The sequence below is a fragment of the Cornus florida genome, unplaced genomic scaffold (assembly GCF_030987335.1).
Source record: "Cornus florida cultivar Cherokee Brave unplaced genomic scaffold, ASM3098733v1 CherokeeBrave_3.0.0_Hap2_Chr11, whole genome shotgun sequence".
NCBI classification, from domain to species: Eukaryota; Viridiplantae; Streptophyta; class Magnoliopsida; order Cornales; family Cornaceae; genus Cornus; species Cornus florida.
In genome coordinates this window covers 112,474,502-112,494,608 of record NW_026775581.1, presented here as the reverse complement: position 1 = coordinate 112,494,608, position 20,107 = coordinate 112,474,502, and the positions used below count along the sequence as shown (strand labels likewise).

General features: G+C 31.3%; 1 protein-coding gene across 2 annotated transcripts in view; it reads right to left on the bottom strand.

Annotated features, from left to right (window-relative positions):
• The window catches only part of LOC132282515 (uncharacterized), a 32,404-nt gene extending 19,661 nt beyond the window's left edge, over positions 1-12,743 (bottom strand). Inside the window, exons 1-7 of one of the 2 annotated variants that reach the window (XM_059784229.1) lie at positions 12,501-12,743; positions 12,268-12,390; positions 8,785-8,875; positions 8,568-8,652; positions 8,161-8,245; positions 5,709-5,778; positions 3,841-3,910 (exon numbers count right to left, since the gene is read on the bottom strand). In XM_059784229.1, the coding sequence (XP_059640212.1) occupies positions 3,841-3,910; positions 5,709-5,778; positions 8,161-8,245; positions 8,568-8,652; positions 8,785-8,875; positions 12,268-12,383 (517 nt within the window). In that variant the 5' untranslated portion in view covers positions 12,384-12,390; positions 12,501-12,743. Of the gene's footprint in view, positions 1-3,840; positions 3,911-5,708; positions 5,779-8,160; positions 8,246-8,567; positions 8,653-8,784; positions 8,876-12,267 lie in introns of both variants that reach the window. The other variant, XM_059784228.1, reaches the window with a different exon arrangement.
• Positions 12,744-20,107: the final 7,364 nt, after the last annotated feature.

Here is a 20,107-nt window from a genome sequence, read left to right as displayed (position 1 = left end):
TTTTTATTTTTAAGGAATTGGATATGGATAGTAGTAATTGACCAATCAATTGGGCTCCATGGACTACTTGGGTAAGGGGTTTAATGGGTACGGATAATTACCCATGTATATGTATATTTAATAAATAAATATATATATATATATAAAGAAAGTCCTTAAATAATAATCTGATATATATTTACATATTATATATAAAAAGGAGTACACATAGATTATACGTAACATATATTTAAGTTACATTTTTAGTATTTAAATTTTATTTTATTTTTATTTTTATTTTATTTTAGTTTGTCTTGGAATGGAAAAAGGATTAGGGTTATTTTAGTTGACTATAAATATATAACTATAGAGTTGTGAAAGAGGTTAGAAAATATATCGCGTACTATATTTTAGAGAGAGAAAGAAGGAAGAGGAAAAGGAAGAAGGAAGCTAGGGTTTTTATCAAATCCCTAAAGGCAAGTTTTAATTCTTCTCTTCTCCTTTGATTCGTACCCTATGCATGCTAGATTAATTCTAGGTTCTTAAATAAATTAATTGAATCAAAATTCATGGATTAATTTGAAAATTTAAATTCATGCTTTTAATAGTGGAATTTAATTCTTTTCTTCCGCCGAACTTAGCACTGTTGGTGGCTGTGATTTTAATTTAATTTATCTATTTTTTTTTTTTTTTCACCTGAATTAATTGGAGATTGCAACAGTTTGTACTTTTAAGTATAGAAAATCAAAAGTTGGTTTTATTTATAAGGGATGCACGCCGAACGAGGTGATGAATCAATTTATGGATATAAACATAAAGTTAGACATTGCTAAGTCACAAATTGATTCTATGCATAAAGGGGTGCACGTGATGAAATTGGAAAGTTGGAATTCCATGTTTTTCACAAGGGAAACACGCCGAACGAGGCAACATGTAATACTGTTATGGTAGAAATAAATCAATTTGGTATAAAAAAACAAAAAGATAAGTATGCATTAAATATTTTAAGGTTAATTTGTTTAGGGTTGGAATACTAAATTAATATTTATTATTTTTGAATTGATAGATCTATATTAAATATTTAATTGATTTAAATAGATTCATTAAAAATCGGAAAGCATGATTTAAGTTTACATGCTAAGTATGGAATATAATTAATTTTAAAAGGGATAAATTAATTAAATATAGTTGGATTATATTATTTTAATCAATTATTTAGATTTAAAATTAATTTAATCGGAACATGGAGATGTACAATTTAGTTGAGATGCATGTTAATTTCTTATGATGTAAATTAAATACACGCTACTTAGAATTGATATTTTGCTCAAATAAATGCAAATAATGTGTTTATGATCTGTATCATGTTTATTTGGATTATTATATGTAAATATTATTTACATTATCTTTGGATTGAAAACTTTTATTGGATTATGATATGGATTAATGCACCATTATGGGATGGGGGCATATTAGGGACGGATTAACTTAAGAGTTAAGTCCTACCAATTTTAATAAAGGAACGGATTAACCATAGTGTTAAGTCCTACTTATTCGTGTCAGGTCAACGGAATAGTTGGATGACATATAATTAAAATAATAATTGGATAGTTTATTTTGATGATTGGATAGGAAGGATTTTACATATATAATTATACGCCATGATATGAGCTTGAGTCTCAGGATCAATGGTTAGGATGCGTATATTGCCAGGGATGTGTAGCTAGATATAGCGTAGTTGTGTACCCTGGTAGGTCTAGGTATTCATGCCCACTATATGTGCATTTTGCATGTTACCTACTATTCAGGTTGAGACAACTCTATAGTCTAGTGAGGTTCCTTTAGTGCGTATATATCTATATATGGACTATTTAGTTATTGTTGAATTAATTAGGATGTGTAAGTGTATCGAGTCTCTGTTTGGGATGTAATAGATTAGAACTTGTTTGTGGGCCTGACCCACCATTATTTTTCAGGTGTTCGTCAGTTCCAGTCTTAGAGATTATTCATGCCGAGCAAAGACAGTAATTCACTCTTCCGACTCTACGTAAGACTCTTCTTCATGGTTTAATTATTAGTTTTATTTCAGTTCAGTTATTTCAATTATGATATTATTAGGGGTCCACAATATGGATTCCCGAGTTGTAGTTTTAATTAATTACTGGTATCAGAGGATTGGAGGATTTTAGTATGGGATTTTTAATTATTTCTATTTGAGGATTTTTAAATAAGGATTTAATATTTAGTTTCCTTCAGCTTCTTATTTATTTATTTCTTTATTATTCTTTTTGTATTCAAATGCTTGTTTAAATATTAATTGTATGATATCCCTTGTATTCTGTGCTCGGACTTGATCACCCGTGGCTCTAGAATCGAGGGGTATCACAGTTTATGCCTTTTATAAGAATGGAGTTAAGGTGATCCTAGCTCCAATGAAAGATGAAGACTTTCCCGAGTCCAAGAAGGAGGAAGGACATGCTTACTTGACATCTAGGCAGTTTTTAAATGAATTTGAGGACAATGGAGTTGCATATGCATTGCTGATCAGGGAAAGGAAGGAGAAACTGCAAGAAGTACCTGCTGAAATTGACAAGTTGCTGAATGAACTAGCTGAAGTTTTCCCTGCTACCTTGCCTGCAGGATTGCCACCACAAAGGAGTATCCAACCCCATATTCGTGATCTGATTTGGGATGGATTCTTGATGCGACATATGGCCAGGTGTTGTTCCAATGCAAAGAACAAATTAATTCAACTTTTGGTTCTTGATCACTGTTCAAGAAGGTTTTGGAAATCTACTATATTTCAAAAAAGAGCTCTGAAAGTTTGTGCAAAGGTATTCTTTGTTAGTAACAGAAGATTAGTGTGTTGGGTCAGAGTACGGAAAAGAAGAAGGAAAGGATGGAAGGCTTTACTCGGGTTCTTCTTTGATCGTGGTAAATTGTTTCAAACTCGAGGATGAGTTTTCTCCAAGGAGGAGGGTCTGATGCAAATCATTAATGGTACCTTTGTCAAGATTGAGGCAGTCATTGGTGTCTTGAAAAGTGTTTAGTCAAAGTCTATTAATTATGGTGTGGAAATCTGAATATATCCTGGGAATAGTTGTTATAAATGTTCTGTGGGTAATCCAAAAGTCAGTCTAGAAAGTCCAAAAGTCAGGGAAAGTAAGTATCATTAATAGTGGTCTTATAAAAAGGACAGACCTCTATATGTTTTGTAGTCAAGTCTTTATCAATATATTTTGAGACATTATCAGATTTTCTACTTCTCTAAGGCTTTCCCCCAGATTTCCCTTTAGAAATCTAGGCTCAGACGGTGATTGGAGTAATTCTGGTCTTTCTTACTGTCGTAAGAAGACTTCTTCATTTTCTGTTTGCTTCAACATTCAAGTGTAGAAAGCCACCTATCCAAAAAAATTATCCAAGATACAACAGATTTGAATGTAGTCCATTGAGTAGCACTTGGATTTATAGCTTTACCTTTCCTGACACCATAGTTAGTAAAAAAGACTATTGAGTTAACATCAAGTTGCACAATCATTTGCAATGTTCACTGCAAATATAAATTTTTCTAATCACAATATATATATATATATATATATATATATATATATATATTCCATGAATCCTCCTGAAGGTCATTTATTTAATCTTTAAATATTCACATTTTTTAATCTGCAAGACGAGAATGCATATCCAAAATCAGTAAAGAGGAATGAATTGTGTCATCCAGGAACTGAAACAAAAAATAAAGTCATTGGTAAAAATTGATGGAAGATGGAAACTAGCTCATGAGAAAATGCAATGCCTAAATATGTGCAAATTTCTCTGTTGATGGAAAAATAATAGGGAACAGAAAATTACCGCAGAGCTTTAAGAGAGTGAACAATGTTGCAGCAACGAAGAAAACCATGGATACTGCCACCCAAAAGTGCTAAAAAACAAAAGTTGGCATTCAGTGACAGTCATCCTTTAAGATATTTAACAGTATCATATCAATAAAGAAACAACAGTTTACACTTGAAAACAATACATTTCAGAAATATCCAGGTTTGTGCTTTTCATTTGACATCTATTGTTTAGAATAAAAAGAAATAGCAATAGTCTAAAATCTGAAGCCAACCCTGCTCATTTGGTTAACAAAAATGATTGTGTATGCCTCATGAGCTTAGGCATAAAAGATGCAGAAGAAACACGCCTGTGACAATGGGTTGACTGTGAAGCATGTGCCTAAGTAGACCCCTCCTTGATCTTTAAAGCCAAGCCATCTTAGAACAGCTTTACCTTGAGATTATCTTCTAACAGAGCCTCAAATATGCTCTTAATCTCATCCATTCACACTAGTTTGATAAAAGTCATATCGCAATAACATAAATAGTTAAGAGATTAAGAGCATCAGCGCCCCTAATTTATAATTGAGCCCTTCCAATAATTTCCGTATTCGGTTATTTCACTTTGCATCTAAATAAGTTGTGCAAATTTATATATTTAACTTATCAATCATTCGACCTACTATTGCTATACGGCCACGATTAGCATTAGTGGGTGCCAACAACGAATTTTTTGCTTCCCACCGATGATAATGTCGCCCATTATACAATCTTCAGGCCCTTCCATCAATGTTAGGCTTACACGAGCAATAATTGGGCCACCAAATAACCCATGTAAACAATTCTATTGAAGGGTATTGGAAGTTCAGTAAAACATAATTCCGATCCCTCCATTATATATTGACTGAACCAAACACTGTAAGTGGAATGAGACATTCCAGGGACATGTATAAAAAATTGGAACAAGAATAGTTGATTACCCAATATTCTTGGGCATCTGATACCCAGGTATGGAATGCTGAATCCGAGGGACTCATTACCGTCAGTCACACACACCCAAAGTTTGAAGAAAATTTCTAGTCTATGTTACATGGACTCTTCATAGGTAGGTAAAGCACCAGTGTCCGACACACGTTGCACGAATGTGGGTATGGGATATGTGTCCAACACTTTTCGTTGGAAATGAACCGAAAAGACATGTTCAATAATTCAATCTTGCTATATTATTGCTTCAAAATGAGTGAAATGACATTCTTACCTGATATCCTCAAGAAAGTCTCTGAAATACCATAAAAAGTGCTAGTATTTCTGTTGGATCAAGAGATCCAAATTAAAGCCGATGTAGCATATCTCCAAGAATCTCGCCTACTCTTTTCACAATTTTCATATCATCTTATTCAGCTTCATTGAGTTTTATATTCTATGAGGTATTAAATTCATTAAAGAAAAACATAAAAGCAGTCTGATTCTCCCTGAAAGACTTGACAACTCGTATATTATTTGTAGTTCAAGAGTTTTAGTATTCTAATGCCCTAGTTTCATTTTAAATGCATTGACTTCCACAAGGAAGGCAATAAACATTGCAAAAAGAAAGGAGAAAAGAATGAATGGAAGAGTAATTTGGAACATCAAATGACTTTTTAGCCGAAAAGGCCATTACCCCAATGTTGCCTGGGGTACTGGGAGTGATTCACTGGAGAAAAACCTAAATTTTAGCATTACTTGTGCACAAAGTGACTACTTTTAGACTTGAACATGCATTCTCATGCTTGTGAGCCCGAGCTTTTAATATTACACCAAGCAATGGCCCCTATCAAATGCTTTATTTGCCATGATACAAAACTAGAGTATGTTATCTCATGAATACTTCATCAGTAAATTAACTAATTCAACCAAACTTACAGGAAGCGTCTCCCATATTGCTTCATCATTGAGGGTTTCATCATCTCCGGGCAATAGAGCCTTACACATTCTGTACAAGAAAAAAAAAAATAAAAATAAAAAATAAAAAAACCATCAGTGGTCAGTAGTGGGAACGATGCATGACTAAAATGGGTGGGAAATTATTTCAGCAACTTTTGGAAACAAGGTTTTTCTTTTTATTTTTGGTGGGGGCAGGAAGGTGCAAAGATAGTTGAGAAAAACTCTTGAATTTTATGCTTGTTAATGTCCAAAGCCCCAGAAGCTGCATCTACACCTTATATAGCTTTCCTTTTAAATTTAGGAAGCTGTGGAATAGCCCGCCCTTACTATAATCATGCTTTAAGTCACAGACACAGTTGCATTGTAATGGACTAAGGGTATAACAGGTGTTACTTAACGGTATCGGAAACCGCAATCATGATTTTTTCTCGACCTTGCACACCATCAGATACCATGTTGACTCAGCCAAGTCCTCAAGGACCAGGAAGAGACTCAGTCGAGTCCACAGGGACTCAAACGAATCTCATATGGTTGTAATTCCCACCTATATACTGCTAGCGGAGCCGGCCTCGGCCGAGTCTGTTACAACTCAACCAATACACAGAGAGCTGACTGAGTCTCAAAACCATGATTATAATCATTAGTTGGTATTTACCAAAGTTCCTGGAAATAGCACTAAAAAGAAAATAATAATAATAATAAATAAGTTTCACATTGATGATGGTGAGGATGATTCCACTACTTTTACGTGATAACATTACTTACAGCAGGAAAATTTGAAAATAAAATAAAATAATAAAAAAACAATCTTCAATCCATTTATATTGGGGCAAAAAACCATGCTAAAAAATCATAATATATATAATATATATTCGTGTGTGTGAGTGTGTAGAACCAGAAATCCATAGTTCAGGGGACAGACAAGCATGTCCTAGATGCAATTATTATGGAATTACTTTTCCTCTATGACTTCTCTGGCTTCAGTGTTGGCGTGTGGTGAAACATTAGGTCAGTAGTTCGAGGATTGTTAGAAACGGAATGAGAAAAAAATTAATAAAAACTGCAATAGCAGAAGTTCTCATTTCATCATACAAAATTTTCCCTCTTCTTGAAATTGTAGTTTTTCTTATTTTCTCCTCAAAACCTCCATATTAATGCCTGAAACTAAAATGTGGGGGGGGGGGAGAAATGATGGTGTTTAGTAACTTATGACGAAATGGAGCTTATATCGAATGTTTCAGACTTACTTGTGTGCATTCAAGTGGCAGTAGTCTCCTCTCATTTTTATTTGTAGAGTGTCAACTTTTGAGTAGGAAAAGGAGGTCCAACATGGCAACTCACCAAATCTTAATCTAGGTATGCAGTCGTCCATACTTTATATACACACGTAATTGCTCCTTCCGTTTTTTTTACTTATTTATTGTACTTAAAAAAATTTCACAAAAAAATTAATGAGGTCAAGTTGATAATTTAATTTCTTAAGGATTATTTGGCTCACTAGGCAAGCGCACTTTTTTTTTTTCTCCTGGGTCACGACGAGCGCACTTTACTAATATAAAAGAAAGGGCTTTTCCCTATCTTACCAATAATAAGAAAGGGGCTGCTAGCTGTGGCGCGCTAGTGCTTTAGTAAGATAATAGAAAGTAAAGGGGACTCTATCCAGATCTAAAGAATCCACCAAAGAGCCTTCTAATGAAAAGAAGGAATTATAAATGAAAAGGGGGAGCCAGAAGCTTCGCTTCCGGTAGCTTGCTGACTCTTTTAATTAAGAAAATAAAGCGAGGGGTCTGCCGGTCACCTAAAGAACAATGATTTTAGGGTGCTCAAATAGGGGCTTGTAAAGGATATAACGCGGTCATTCTCCTGAGTTGGACATCCTATTAGGTAAAGCCTTTGGTGAAATCATCTAAAAAATAGAAAACAAAAGGGCTTAAAAAATAAGGAGTTGTAGAGAATCAATGTCTTGGATATGAAGAACAAGGTAACCAAATGTACTTGCACATGCCCCGCCATTGTCACACTCGCCACTTGCACAAGGCAATTGTCATTTTTTTCTCTTATCCTTCGCTAAAAAGCCCAAATATTTCAGAGAAAGAATCTCATCAAGATATTATTGATTGTTTAACATGTGCAAACAAACTGTACATCTCTTACAAGTAACAAATTATGGTCTTCAGGGTCTAACAGAAACTGGAATAACTAAATAAGCATCTGCTTCTCAGTCCACAAGAGTCTACACATGGGTTACCGGATCAATAAATGATATGGTTGTTTCATGGTATCAATCCTGTGTATCAATAATTCAAAAATGTGGTTCTAAGAAATAAAAAGTAAAAAGTACACAGACCTAATTTTCTAATAATAATAATATGCTTGACTTTATTCATTATGTCTTAGAACTTGGGATAAAGTAACATGCAAATCAAAGTACCTGAAATTGTCAATTAGAATAACTATTTCAAATGCCAACAAGGGAAGAAAGACAATCTTCAGGCTTACAGCTGCAGCTCTGTTGACTGAACAAAAGAAAAACACATCAGCAAGTCCAAAAACTTGAACAACTACCACGACAAGAACAAAAGCTTTCACATGCAACGCATTCATACTTTTAATAGACCAACATAGTATAAAGCTTACACATGAAAAACAAAAATTATGCATAATAATACTTTTACTGGAGTACATAAATTGCACATAATTTTAAAGTCCAACAACTTCAAAAAAATAAAATGGATTTCCTATGTGTGACTACAAACAAAAAGAACAATTAGAACACAAGAAAATATTTAATTGGCACTACTGGTGTTGAACAACGGTTACAGGGTGTTGCTTCCATACCATAAATGCTCTCGAGATATATACAGAGGAGCAGTTCAAATGCAATAAGCAATGGCGCTGCAATGATGGCATGACATGGTGCCCACTGCGCAAAAGAAATGGAACATTCAAGATGCACGTACAATATACCTTGAAAATTTTAATATCCACGAGGCTACATACATATTTGGTACTATAAAATCCATTTACAAAAATATCAAGAAGAATGGTGCCATACATGACGATCATGGGGAACTGATGGAGCAGGTAAAGAGAATCTTCCTCGGGCAACAACAGCATGAAATAGCCAAAGAGGGAAGAAAATGAACCTGCATATCAAATTGAAACCGTATACCAATTTAAAAACTAAATTCAAAGAAATTTACATTTAAACTATGGGGGAAGCTCCTAACTGCGAGTTTGTTATTATGTCAAGCATTCAATTCACTTTGTGGTATTGAAATGACCTAAAGTTTGAGCATAACGAAAAAAACTTGTATGTTTAGGTCAACAACCAAACTTCTTACATTCAACTCTCCTCCGGCTTACCTGATGCACATGGTTTATGGGTGATTGTGTGCATTTGTGGGGACTATCCAAGGAACAAAAGCCACCTTAAGAGGGGCCTTCATCCTTCATAAAGTCTTCCAAGGAACTTTAGGATGACCACCCCTACTCAGCAGTCAACACCTAATAAAATTATTACACACTAAACCCTGCCCTTGAAAATTCCACTGCATAGACTCTTCCTTTCTATCACCTGAATCCCTGAACCACCTAGAACAACAAATCCTCTGACGCTAATTCCCAATCATAAAGGTGGCAATTTGTGTTGGAGGGTCGTGTTCGTGTCGTGTCAGAGCATGGATGGATATTCTGTTAAATGGGTCGACACGATTACTATTCGTGTCAAAAAACACACGAACACGACACGATTATTACACGAACACGACACGATTATTACACGACACGACACGCATAACCCGTTTAATAAATAGGTCAAGACTTGACACAACACGAAACAACACAACAAGACACGTTTAAGTCATTTCTGACATGAACACGGCACGTTTAGTTAAACGGGTCATTTTTAACATGAATAAGATACGTTTATCTGGCACGTTTAGTTAAACAGGTTAATCGGGTTATAAACGGGTTGACAGGTCAAACACGAATACGACACGTTTAATTACCGTATCAAATCAGGTCGACACGAACACGATTAAGCCAAACCCAAACCCACTTATCTCGTGTAGTGTTAGCGTGTCGTGTCAAATATTGCCACCCCTACATGAAAATCTCTATAATAATGTTAATACCATACCTCCTTGGCTTTAACAAAGCACCTAAAGGAATGCTCGTGTCAGAGGCAAGAAAAAAGCCACCCTACAATCCATATTCTACACTAATCCCCAACCTCACCAGCTGAAATAAGCTCAGTGTTCCTCAAATTTACCATCAAACTAGATACAGCCTCATAACACAAAAAAAAAAACAAAAACAAAAACAAATTTCATAATATCTAAACTACTCAATCTCGTTTTTTTTACTTTAAATATAAATAAATAATAAATGACACGCAACCCTAAACTGCTTTACCCAATCTAATCAAATCTTCTTCCATCATTACAAGGATAAAAGCAAAGAAAGAGTATCCCTCTATCTCAAACCTCTGTAATTGGGAGGGAAACGGATAAGGAAGCCACTCACCAGAATAGAGAACCACACAGAAGATATGCAAGTCTCCATCCATCTTCATTCCTTCAACCCAACCCCTATTCTATCAAACAAATTATGCACGAATCTTCAATTCACATGATAGCATGCCTTCTCAAAGTTGAGTTTGCAAATCATTACTCGCTCTTACAATTCTAGAATTAACACATTCATTTGCAATTAGTAAAGCATCCAAAATCTGCCTTCCACCCAAAAAAGCAATCTGTTCCTCAAATATCACTTCCCCAATACCCTTTACAATTTTAAGGAGCGAATTTTAGCTAAAAATTCTATACACTCAGAAGCAGGTGGATAGGTTTGTACTTTGCAGCCCTTGACATCCACCACATCCTCCTTGTTTTTTCTCCCTGATAAGCACACATCCTCCTTATTTGTTGTCAAGAAATAAACGGAAGCATTGAAGCTTTTCCCAAACCCATCATGCTCAAAGGGAAGAATAGTAGCCGTCAGATCCTTCCTCAACATTGACCAAAATTTCTTAACAAGGCTTATTATAACCATTTGGAAGCAGGCCTCGTCCCATTGCATTAAATGTGAAGCTACCACCACTCCTAAGATAGAGGTCTCTGAAGCTAATAGTAGTACCCAGCTTGAAATCTCCCTTTGAGTTCAACCTCTTGCCATCAATAATAATAAGCCCTACATAGCTCACGCTTTTATGAGCATTCACCGTTTGGTGGAAGAACTTCAACTTCTTACTCTTTATGTCGCTCCTTAAGCCAAAGCAATCTAAACTTCTGTCTGCAATGTCTCCTCTTAGAGAATCAATTGACCCCTGCCCCTTCTTGTGTTGCCTCCTAGCTTCTCCTCTTAGGCTCTTCAAAAAATCCTTTCTTCTCTTCTTTGATATTTGACTCCCTAAACTCTTGAGGGCCCAAGATTTCCTACCATCCACACTTCCAATACATCTTTTCTCCTTTAAGTTCCTTTTTTTATTTTCAACATCCTCAATCTTCTAGCCAACATATAACAAACCATTAGTTGAGTACTCTGTTCATCAACCTCCCACCACGTCGATATATAACCTTCCTCCCTAAGAGACATTTTCAAATCTGTGAGGACATTAACACCCCAAGAGACCACCAATATACAACAGTATCGAAATGTGGTCAAAAAACAGTCGGGGGTAGGAAATTTATGACACATACCAGAAATGGTCTTCCCACTTGCACAAATAAGGAATCTATCCATCCTTGCCATTGATCAGTCCTCCTGTAGTTGGACCATGTGAACCAACAGCCTTTTAAGGGTAAGTCCACCAAATCCAACTTATATTTACACCCTTACCAGTGCCCCTAGCTTCCAGGAGGAACCCGACTCAACCTGTTAAGCACCTCTATAACACCTTAATTCCCTCAACATCTCCTTCATTATTTTTGTTCTGTGAAGACACGCCACACAAGCTTTTCCATTATTCAACATAGTCTACCCTATAACAGTCGTCTCCATGTCATTATGATCCCTTACATTCCAAAAGATTGTTTTGACCTTCGTACCAGACCATAGTATATTGATATCCTTTACTTCCCAGAGACACTCCCACCTCCATATCCCTTATAATATCATAAACAAATGAGCTTTCTAGCTTCTTCAATTCCCTATTCTACTTTGAAACTTGATTCAACCTCTCTTCTTCCCTTCTCCCTCAGTCCTCCTAATTTCTGCCCACAAACCCCATTCAATCGTGGGATAGCCTCGAAATAGCCTTATGATGCATTTCCTAAACCCATCGGGAAACACCCAAAGAGAAAATTAATCAATTCGATACTAAGCCCATAACTTTTACCCCAATCCAATTCTCCGGACAATTAAATGTTTTTAAAAGAAAAAATAAATAAATAAACTTTCCAATTTTTGTACCATGTGAAGACTATCAAACCCACAACCACACGTGATATGACAACAAAAATCGAAATCAACGCCTACACTGTGCACTATATATATTGTGTGTGTGTGAAAATGGAGTTGCAGAAAATATACTGACCACCAAGAGTAAGAGACGACATGATCGAGCTTGAGAACCAGCGAGAGCGTGAAGGAGAACAGCAAACTGTGGGCTGTGAAGGCCTGCAAAGACTTCGCGACTCTTCGCCAACACATTGCTTTCCTTTCAAGCATAAATGAAAGGGGTTTGAAAATGAGACTCAAATAACACGGACACGCGCTATATATATTTATATATATATATATATATATATATGGAAATCAGAGCTTTACTATTTTGAGTTCGATCTATGTAGCGATCGATGGGGAATTTAGCTTGGGGAAAAAAAAAGGAGAGAATTTTAGGGTCTTGAGGAAGAAGAAAGCGAAAGGGGGCAACTGTAGCAGAGATTGAAAAGGGGGGTTTCAATTCAGTTCATTCCCTATGCTATGCGCCATTCAAGACATGTCATTGTGTAGTTACTGTTACGAGTATTAAATTACGTAGAAACAAATGTATTCATTACCCTTTTTGTTTCTCTCTCAACGAGTCCCTTTCTTTTACTCTCTCTCTCTCTCTCTCCAACTTTGCGTTCACGCTGAAGCGAGTTTGATGCTGCTCACTCCGATTATTTGAAGATCCTGTAACATCACGACACGTTTATTTTTTTTTACTGTTATGTTCACGCTTTAAAAAGATAAAAGAATATGTCACTAAATTATAATCCTTTATTACATATTAATTTATATAGATTTGGTAAATTGATTTCAAAATTTACTAGTATGGAATCTCATTGAAATGTGATAATCTTATCCCTCGTTAAAAATAATAGATCAAGACGAAAACAAATTATCAAATTTTTTTTCCTGTCAAATAAAAGAGTAGTAACACTTCAACGGAACTCTCAAAGTAAATTGTCTCACTTACAATTAATCAATCAAAATTTATTAGATATGCATATATAATTAATCAAAATTTATGAATCAGACAATTCACTTTAAATAACAAGTCTAAGAATATCATTTTTTCAATTAAAATTACTTGCAAAAGAGCACGTGCACGTGGTGTAAATCCAAGTTATTAATAAGATTATAATAAATTTTTAAAAAAATTATTTGATCAGTGATTATTGAGCCAAAGGGTCCTATTAAGCTAGTTTCTTGATATGAACGAACTTTAAAAAAATAAATACAATAGAAAAAGAAAAAATAAATAAATAGCAATCCAAAACTCACATTAACAAGTTCATATACAAACACCATCTAAATTTTTTCGAGAAACCGGACCAAAGAATATTAAGCAAATATGTTTTAAAAATTGAATTAATAAATACAAATCAAATGAAAACCAAAATAATTGAAGGCTTTGGATAACATAAACAATCAAACCCAAGTCCTCATTAAAAAAAAAAAAAAAAAAAAATGTACATGTAATCCAAAGCAAGAATAAAACAAAATACTCCTATTCAAATAAGTACTTTAACATAAGTACAAGAAAACTCAATAATTGTTAATTTGTTGAACGAAACCTAATAATTATTTTATCATCACTACGCCTAATATTAAAACAGTTTAATATAAATTCATCACTATGAATTAAACTGAGTAGAGGATTCAAAACGAACAAATAACTTAACCGAGCTAATTGATGCTCCTAATTTATCGCACATGAATTCTCATACTCGCTACCAAAGCTAATTGATGAAATACGCTCATTGATACTTCTTCTTTTTGTGATCCCTACTTGCAATGCTCTTGTTGACATCTAATCTTGCTGCTCCCTCAATATTGGGGCTTGATCTTGTAATTTTTACCTCTATTTATATAATAGACTTTTATGTTAGTGTTCAAAATTTTAAGAGACATCAAATGCTATTAAAGTTTGGAAATTTCAAGAATTACAAAAGTTTTACATTAAACATAAAAATAATAAACTTTTAATGAAATTTAAGGTTAAAAATTCCAAGAGGTTGTACACGTTTTGTAGTCTACTTTTAATGACATTTTTTTAGGTTGAAAATTCCAAAGGTTATCGACCATTAAAAACATGAAATGAAATTCAAGTAATTAATGTCCACTTAATGAAATTGTATTTAATTTAAAGTGAAAAAAAAAAAAAAAAAAAAGAGTTAAGAAATACTTGGTTGGAGATTTTAAGTATCAAAATAAAAATAATACATTTTTAATAAAATTTAAGGTTGAAAATTCCAAGGGTACCATTTCACTTTTAATCGGATTAAAAACATGTTTTTTTGGTTTTCCTCAACTTTTTTCATAAAATATTAGGTCGTATATAATATATACATTTATAATCTATATTATTAATTAGGCATGTTTCATTATGCTTTAATCAACTTTTTTTGTTTTAACCTTTCTGGAGGCATTTAAAACCATTATATATAGTTGATATATACGTTAATCAAATTTTTTAATTTAAAATATTTGGAAATAGAGAAAATGTCTAAAGTTGGGTAGACGTGTGTTTTAAAAACTGAAAATGGTACATTTTTTCCTTTCCCTTTTACGTTTTATTTTTTTTGTTTGTTGTGCGTTTTTTTTTTATTTTTTTTAAACAAAGTTTTTTTGGGAGGAAATTTTTGAAAAGGAACGGGTTTGCTTTTAAATACGATTAATCTCTGAATTCCAATAGTCACATATGATTAATGATTGTATATATATTTTTATTATTTCTTATCATTTTTAACGAGTATTTATTTAATGGTTAAAATAAATAGTTAATAAAAGTACTTTTTATAACTAAATACACATATACCGAAATCAATATTCAGAAAAAAGGAAAAAAAAAAAACATTTTTCATCCCACTTCTTTAAAAGCAACCAATTTTCCTTCCCCAAAAATTCCATGCCCTAATCCACAATATTTAAAAAAAAAAAAAAGAAGAAAAAATTACTAAAAGTGTAAAGAATTTCTTAACATTTTTTAATTTCAAATTTTTATGTGTAAAGCACTTTCTCTATTTCTTAATATTTTTTAATTTGTTTTTCATAAAAATGTCTCATTAAATTACTTAATTATTCATACCATAATGATACATTTTTTTGGTTGTTGCAATTCTTGAACTTCTAACACAATAAGTATGAAGATATTCAGGTTCTCATTAAATCATGTGATAATTCATACCATAATAAGACTTTTTTTTTTTTTTTTTGTTGAAATGTATTTTTTGGTTACATATATTTATACCTAAAATAATTTATTTTTATTCTAAAAATATAAAGAATTTTTTGAATTTCTAAACTTTTTTCATATTTGTTAAATAAAATAATTTTGTTAAATGTATCTTTTTGGTTATATATCTATACCTAGAATAATATATTTTTAATTCTAAAGGTGTAATGAATTTTTGAATTTTAAAACTTTTTTCACATCTTTTTGTTGGAATAATTTTTTTTTCCCTTTTAAGTTTTTTTCCTTTTTTATATTTGAAAATATGAAAAATAAAAAGTATAATTAATTTGATTTAAAAATACTTTTAATATAAAAATTATGGTTTAAATATATACATATATAAAAAGAGTTAAAGAATATGAACAATCAAATAATTTTGGCCTTCCTCAACTTTTTTCATAAAATATTAGGTCATATATAATATACACATTTATAATCTATACTATTAATGAAGCATAAATTATTATACAATCATTAATCATATGTGGACTATTGGAATTCAGAGATGACTCATTTAATCAAATGTGGCTATTGAAATTCTAAATAGTATATAAGTATATATTAGAATGTAAAGTATTTAATGAGAACTATTTTGTATTTTTATAAAGTCTAAAAATGTTAAGAAATTCTATACACTTTTATAATAGTATATAGATATAGATATAGAAATAGTATATATATATATAGAGATTCCTAAAAACTTATACAACATCAATTGTAATTATTATGGGATTTTCTCAGGAGTTTACACATCATAAATCAAATGTCAAATTTAATTCCTATAATTTTTTAATCTTTTACAAAAATTCTAGATATGAAATGACTTTGTTTAAGATTTTAAATCTTTCAAGTTGAGGAGGACAATTTAGATCCCATGTATGTATTAAATTCATAATCATTCCATTAACAGGTTCTATGGCTTTCACGCAAGCCATAATTCATGCAAAACCATAAAAAGGGACTAAGAAAAAGAAAATAAATAAATAGTCAAGTGCAAACAAGAGATTAGTTAAAAGATTTACATGGAAAAAAAGCTTAAAATGCTAATATTTGATTATAAATTTATCATGATTAAAAAGCATGCACTACCCGTTAATACTCATTATCCACTTTCCTTCCAAAATTCCAATAAAAACCTTGAGGGTTGGTCAACGAGGACTATATTCATTTGGTGAAGCAATGTCTCCTGAAAGTTAAAGGCAGAAATGTTATAATATATTGTTACCATGTATAAGAAAGAATATGCAAGTCTCACAACAATAAAGAATTGGTAATGAACAATTGGATAAAAACATCATAGCTATAAAACATCAAAGAGTGAAGCAAATAAAATTTATTTTTGGCCAATCAAAAGATATAGATAATTCTCCATTAATGCTACCCCAGAGAATCTCTCAAATTCAGAAACAATTTTGTGCCATTCAAGCTAGCAGACTATTTATAACTTCTTTGGTTCAGTGTAGGAAATGAAGCAAGAAATGAAAATGATATACTACCACTTTTCGGTTAAAGCAGTGAAAAAAATATCAAAATGCACAAATGTTAAATCGTTATTAAAAACAATTGAATTGAAATTATTATGATTAAAATCTATAGTTAATCAAATAATAAATTGTATTAGAAAATATTTTGTACATTTTGAATCAAACCAAACAACCTTATTTTTTAATTTTAAAAAATATGAAAAAAGTTTAGAAATTCAAAAAATTCTTTACATTTTTAGAATAAAAAATTTATTATTTTATGTATAGATATATAACCAAAAAGATACATTTAACAAAATTATTTTATTTAACAAATATGAAAAACATTTAGAAATTCAAAAAATTCTTTACCTTTTTAGAATAAAAAATAAATTATTTTAGGTGTAAATATATGTAACAAAAAAATACATTTAAAAAAAAAAAAAAAAAGTCTCAGTATGGTATGAATTATTACATGATTTAATGAGAACTTGAATATCTTCATACTATTGTGTTATGATACAACTATGTATCATTATGGTATGAACTTGAATATCTCCACAGGATACAACTATGTATCATTATGGTATGAATAATTACATAATTTAATGAGACATTTTTTATGAAAAAAAAATTAAGAAGTAAAGAAAGTGCTTTACACATTAAAATTTGAAATTAAAAAATGTTAAGAAATTCTTTACACTTTTTTTTTTTTTTGAATATGTGGATTAGGGCATGGAATTTTTGGGGAAGGAAAATGGGTTGCTTTTTAAGAAGTGGGATGAAAAATGTTTTTCTTTTCTTTTTTTTCCCTTTTTTTTGAATATTGATTTCGGTATGTGTGTATTTAGTTACAAAAAGTACTTTTATTACTCTTTATTTTAACCATTAAATAAATACTCTAATTCAAAATTGTTTAAAATGTATAGAAATAATAAAAATATATATACACTCATTAATCATATTTGACTATTGGAATTCAGAAATGAGTCATATTGAAATTATAAATAGTATATAAGTATATATTATAATGTAAGTATTTAATGAAAATTATTTTGTATTTTTACAAAATCTAAAAATGTTAAGAAATTCTATACACTTTTATAATCCTATAAATAGATAGATTTTTGCTAGACAAAGAGTCAATTTATTACCATACCCAAAAAGATAAACTGAACTTATAATAGTTGTATCCTTATTAAAATAATAATAATAATAATAATAAAAATAATGCTTAGTTACTTACCGGTGAGTAGTTTCACCCTATTCACCCCTTGTGTGTTTCAATAACAAAATACCACATCAGTTTTGATAATCAAATAACCCACATTCTCTTATATTTTCTTAGATTAATCATTGAATAAATGCAGAGAACTTTTTTATTAAAGTTAATGTAGTATTTTGTTATTGGAACATATGAGGGGTGAGTAAGGTGAAACTACTCACCGGTAAATAACTTAGCAGTACCCAAAAAAAATAAATAAATAAATAAAACCTTAGAATAGTTAAATTAGGTAGGTAATTTGATACCATAAAAATTGCAGTGGTTTAAAATATGAATAAAAACACTTGGAATGTTTAAAAATTAGGTAGGTGATTTGATACCTTAATTTGCAGTTGTTTAAAATAGCTCCGCCCAATGCAGGGTAGATAGCTTGTCATTGGGATTTTTGAGTCTTGAGTCTTGACTGGATTCTAAAAAAGTTGGGATTTTTTAAATCAATCTTATATACAAAATTAAAAATAAATGAGAACACAATTTTCAAATAAGTGAGGTTTAGAAGACCAATTTATTAACTAATATTTTGTTTTCTAAAATAATAATAACATTGGTAAAGTATGCAAATTATTCAATATATAAAATTTAAACAATATTTCTTGTTAATTACCCTGAGTTTTTGAAATTAAAGTGACCAAAAAATTAAGTTCCAAATTCATCAACAATTTTAATTACATAAAATCTTGTGCCTACTGCCTACACGAGGAATGGGATTTCCTTGATATGAAGTTACTTTGAAATTTAGATAAACATTATAGTTATTTCTTAATGTTCAGTTTGGCAGGTGAAATGGAAAAATGAGTGAATAGGAGAGAGGGATGAGACATTTTTAGAGTTTGTCTTTGGTTGGTGGAATGGAGTAATACAAAGTTTTGTTTGTTTGAGCGTAAAATATTTTCTAGTGGAATGGTGTAATACAAAGTTTTGTTTGTTTGAACGTAAAATATTTATTGATATTTAGTTATCGTAAAGAAGAAAAAAAAAATTAAAATATAATAAAAATAACTTATTAATCAATTTTCGACAAGTTATTTTACACCCTACTCGATGGGCTAGACCTCAACCTAGATCTAGACATTTGTCAAATATTGAAAAATAAAAATAAAATAAAATAAAATATTTTACCTATAAAAAGATAATATTTTCTAAAAAACATATTTTACGTTGAAACAAATGGTCTTACTCTTTCTTTCTTTTTTCTTTTTTGGTTAGAAGAAAGGGAATTAATTTTTTTAACCATATATATTTAATATTTTTAACCTAAAGGCAAGTATGAAGAATAGTATTGTCAAATTATCATTTACTCCATACATAATAGTTTTACTTCTTTTCCTTTTTCGCTTCTGTCCCCTTTTGGAGGGATTAAATTTTTTGGGTTAGGAAGGATGATTAGTCCATCATCTCTTTCAATATTTCCTCCACTCTATCAAACGAAAAAAAGTATCTTCACCCAGGGCGGAGCTAGAGGGGGAAGCAAGGCATGGGTCCCCCAAAATTTTCAAAATCTTTTTTATACAACACATAAATTGTTATTTTATATAAATACTTCTACTTTTGAACCCAAAAAATCAAAAAAAATATTCATTGGCCCTCCAAAATTTTTCCAAAGCACTTATTTATTTGCCCCAATAATTATGAATTTACAAATAAAAATAATTTGTGTCATCTCAAAACTCATTCAAAATTTTAATTTGAACTCAAATCTTGTCCAGCAAAAATACAAATTAATTGTTTTTAATTTTTTCTACAATATCATTGTTTTATTTACATTTACACTTACATATACACAACTATAAAGTCCATTATATGAATTCAAGATATAGAGAAAAAAATCCATTAATGTCTTCTCATGTTTAATAAAAATACATAAATCTTCCTCATCAGTTATTTTCGTGTGAAGTAGTAAAAATTAAAATATTGTCCTACCAATGTAACAATAATGCCCATAAAGATAATATTATTATATATA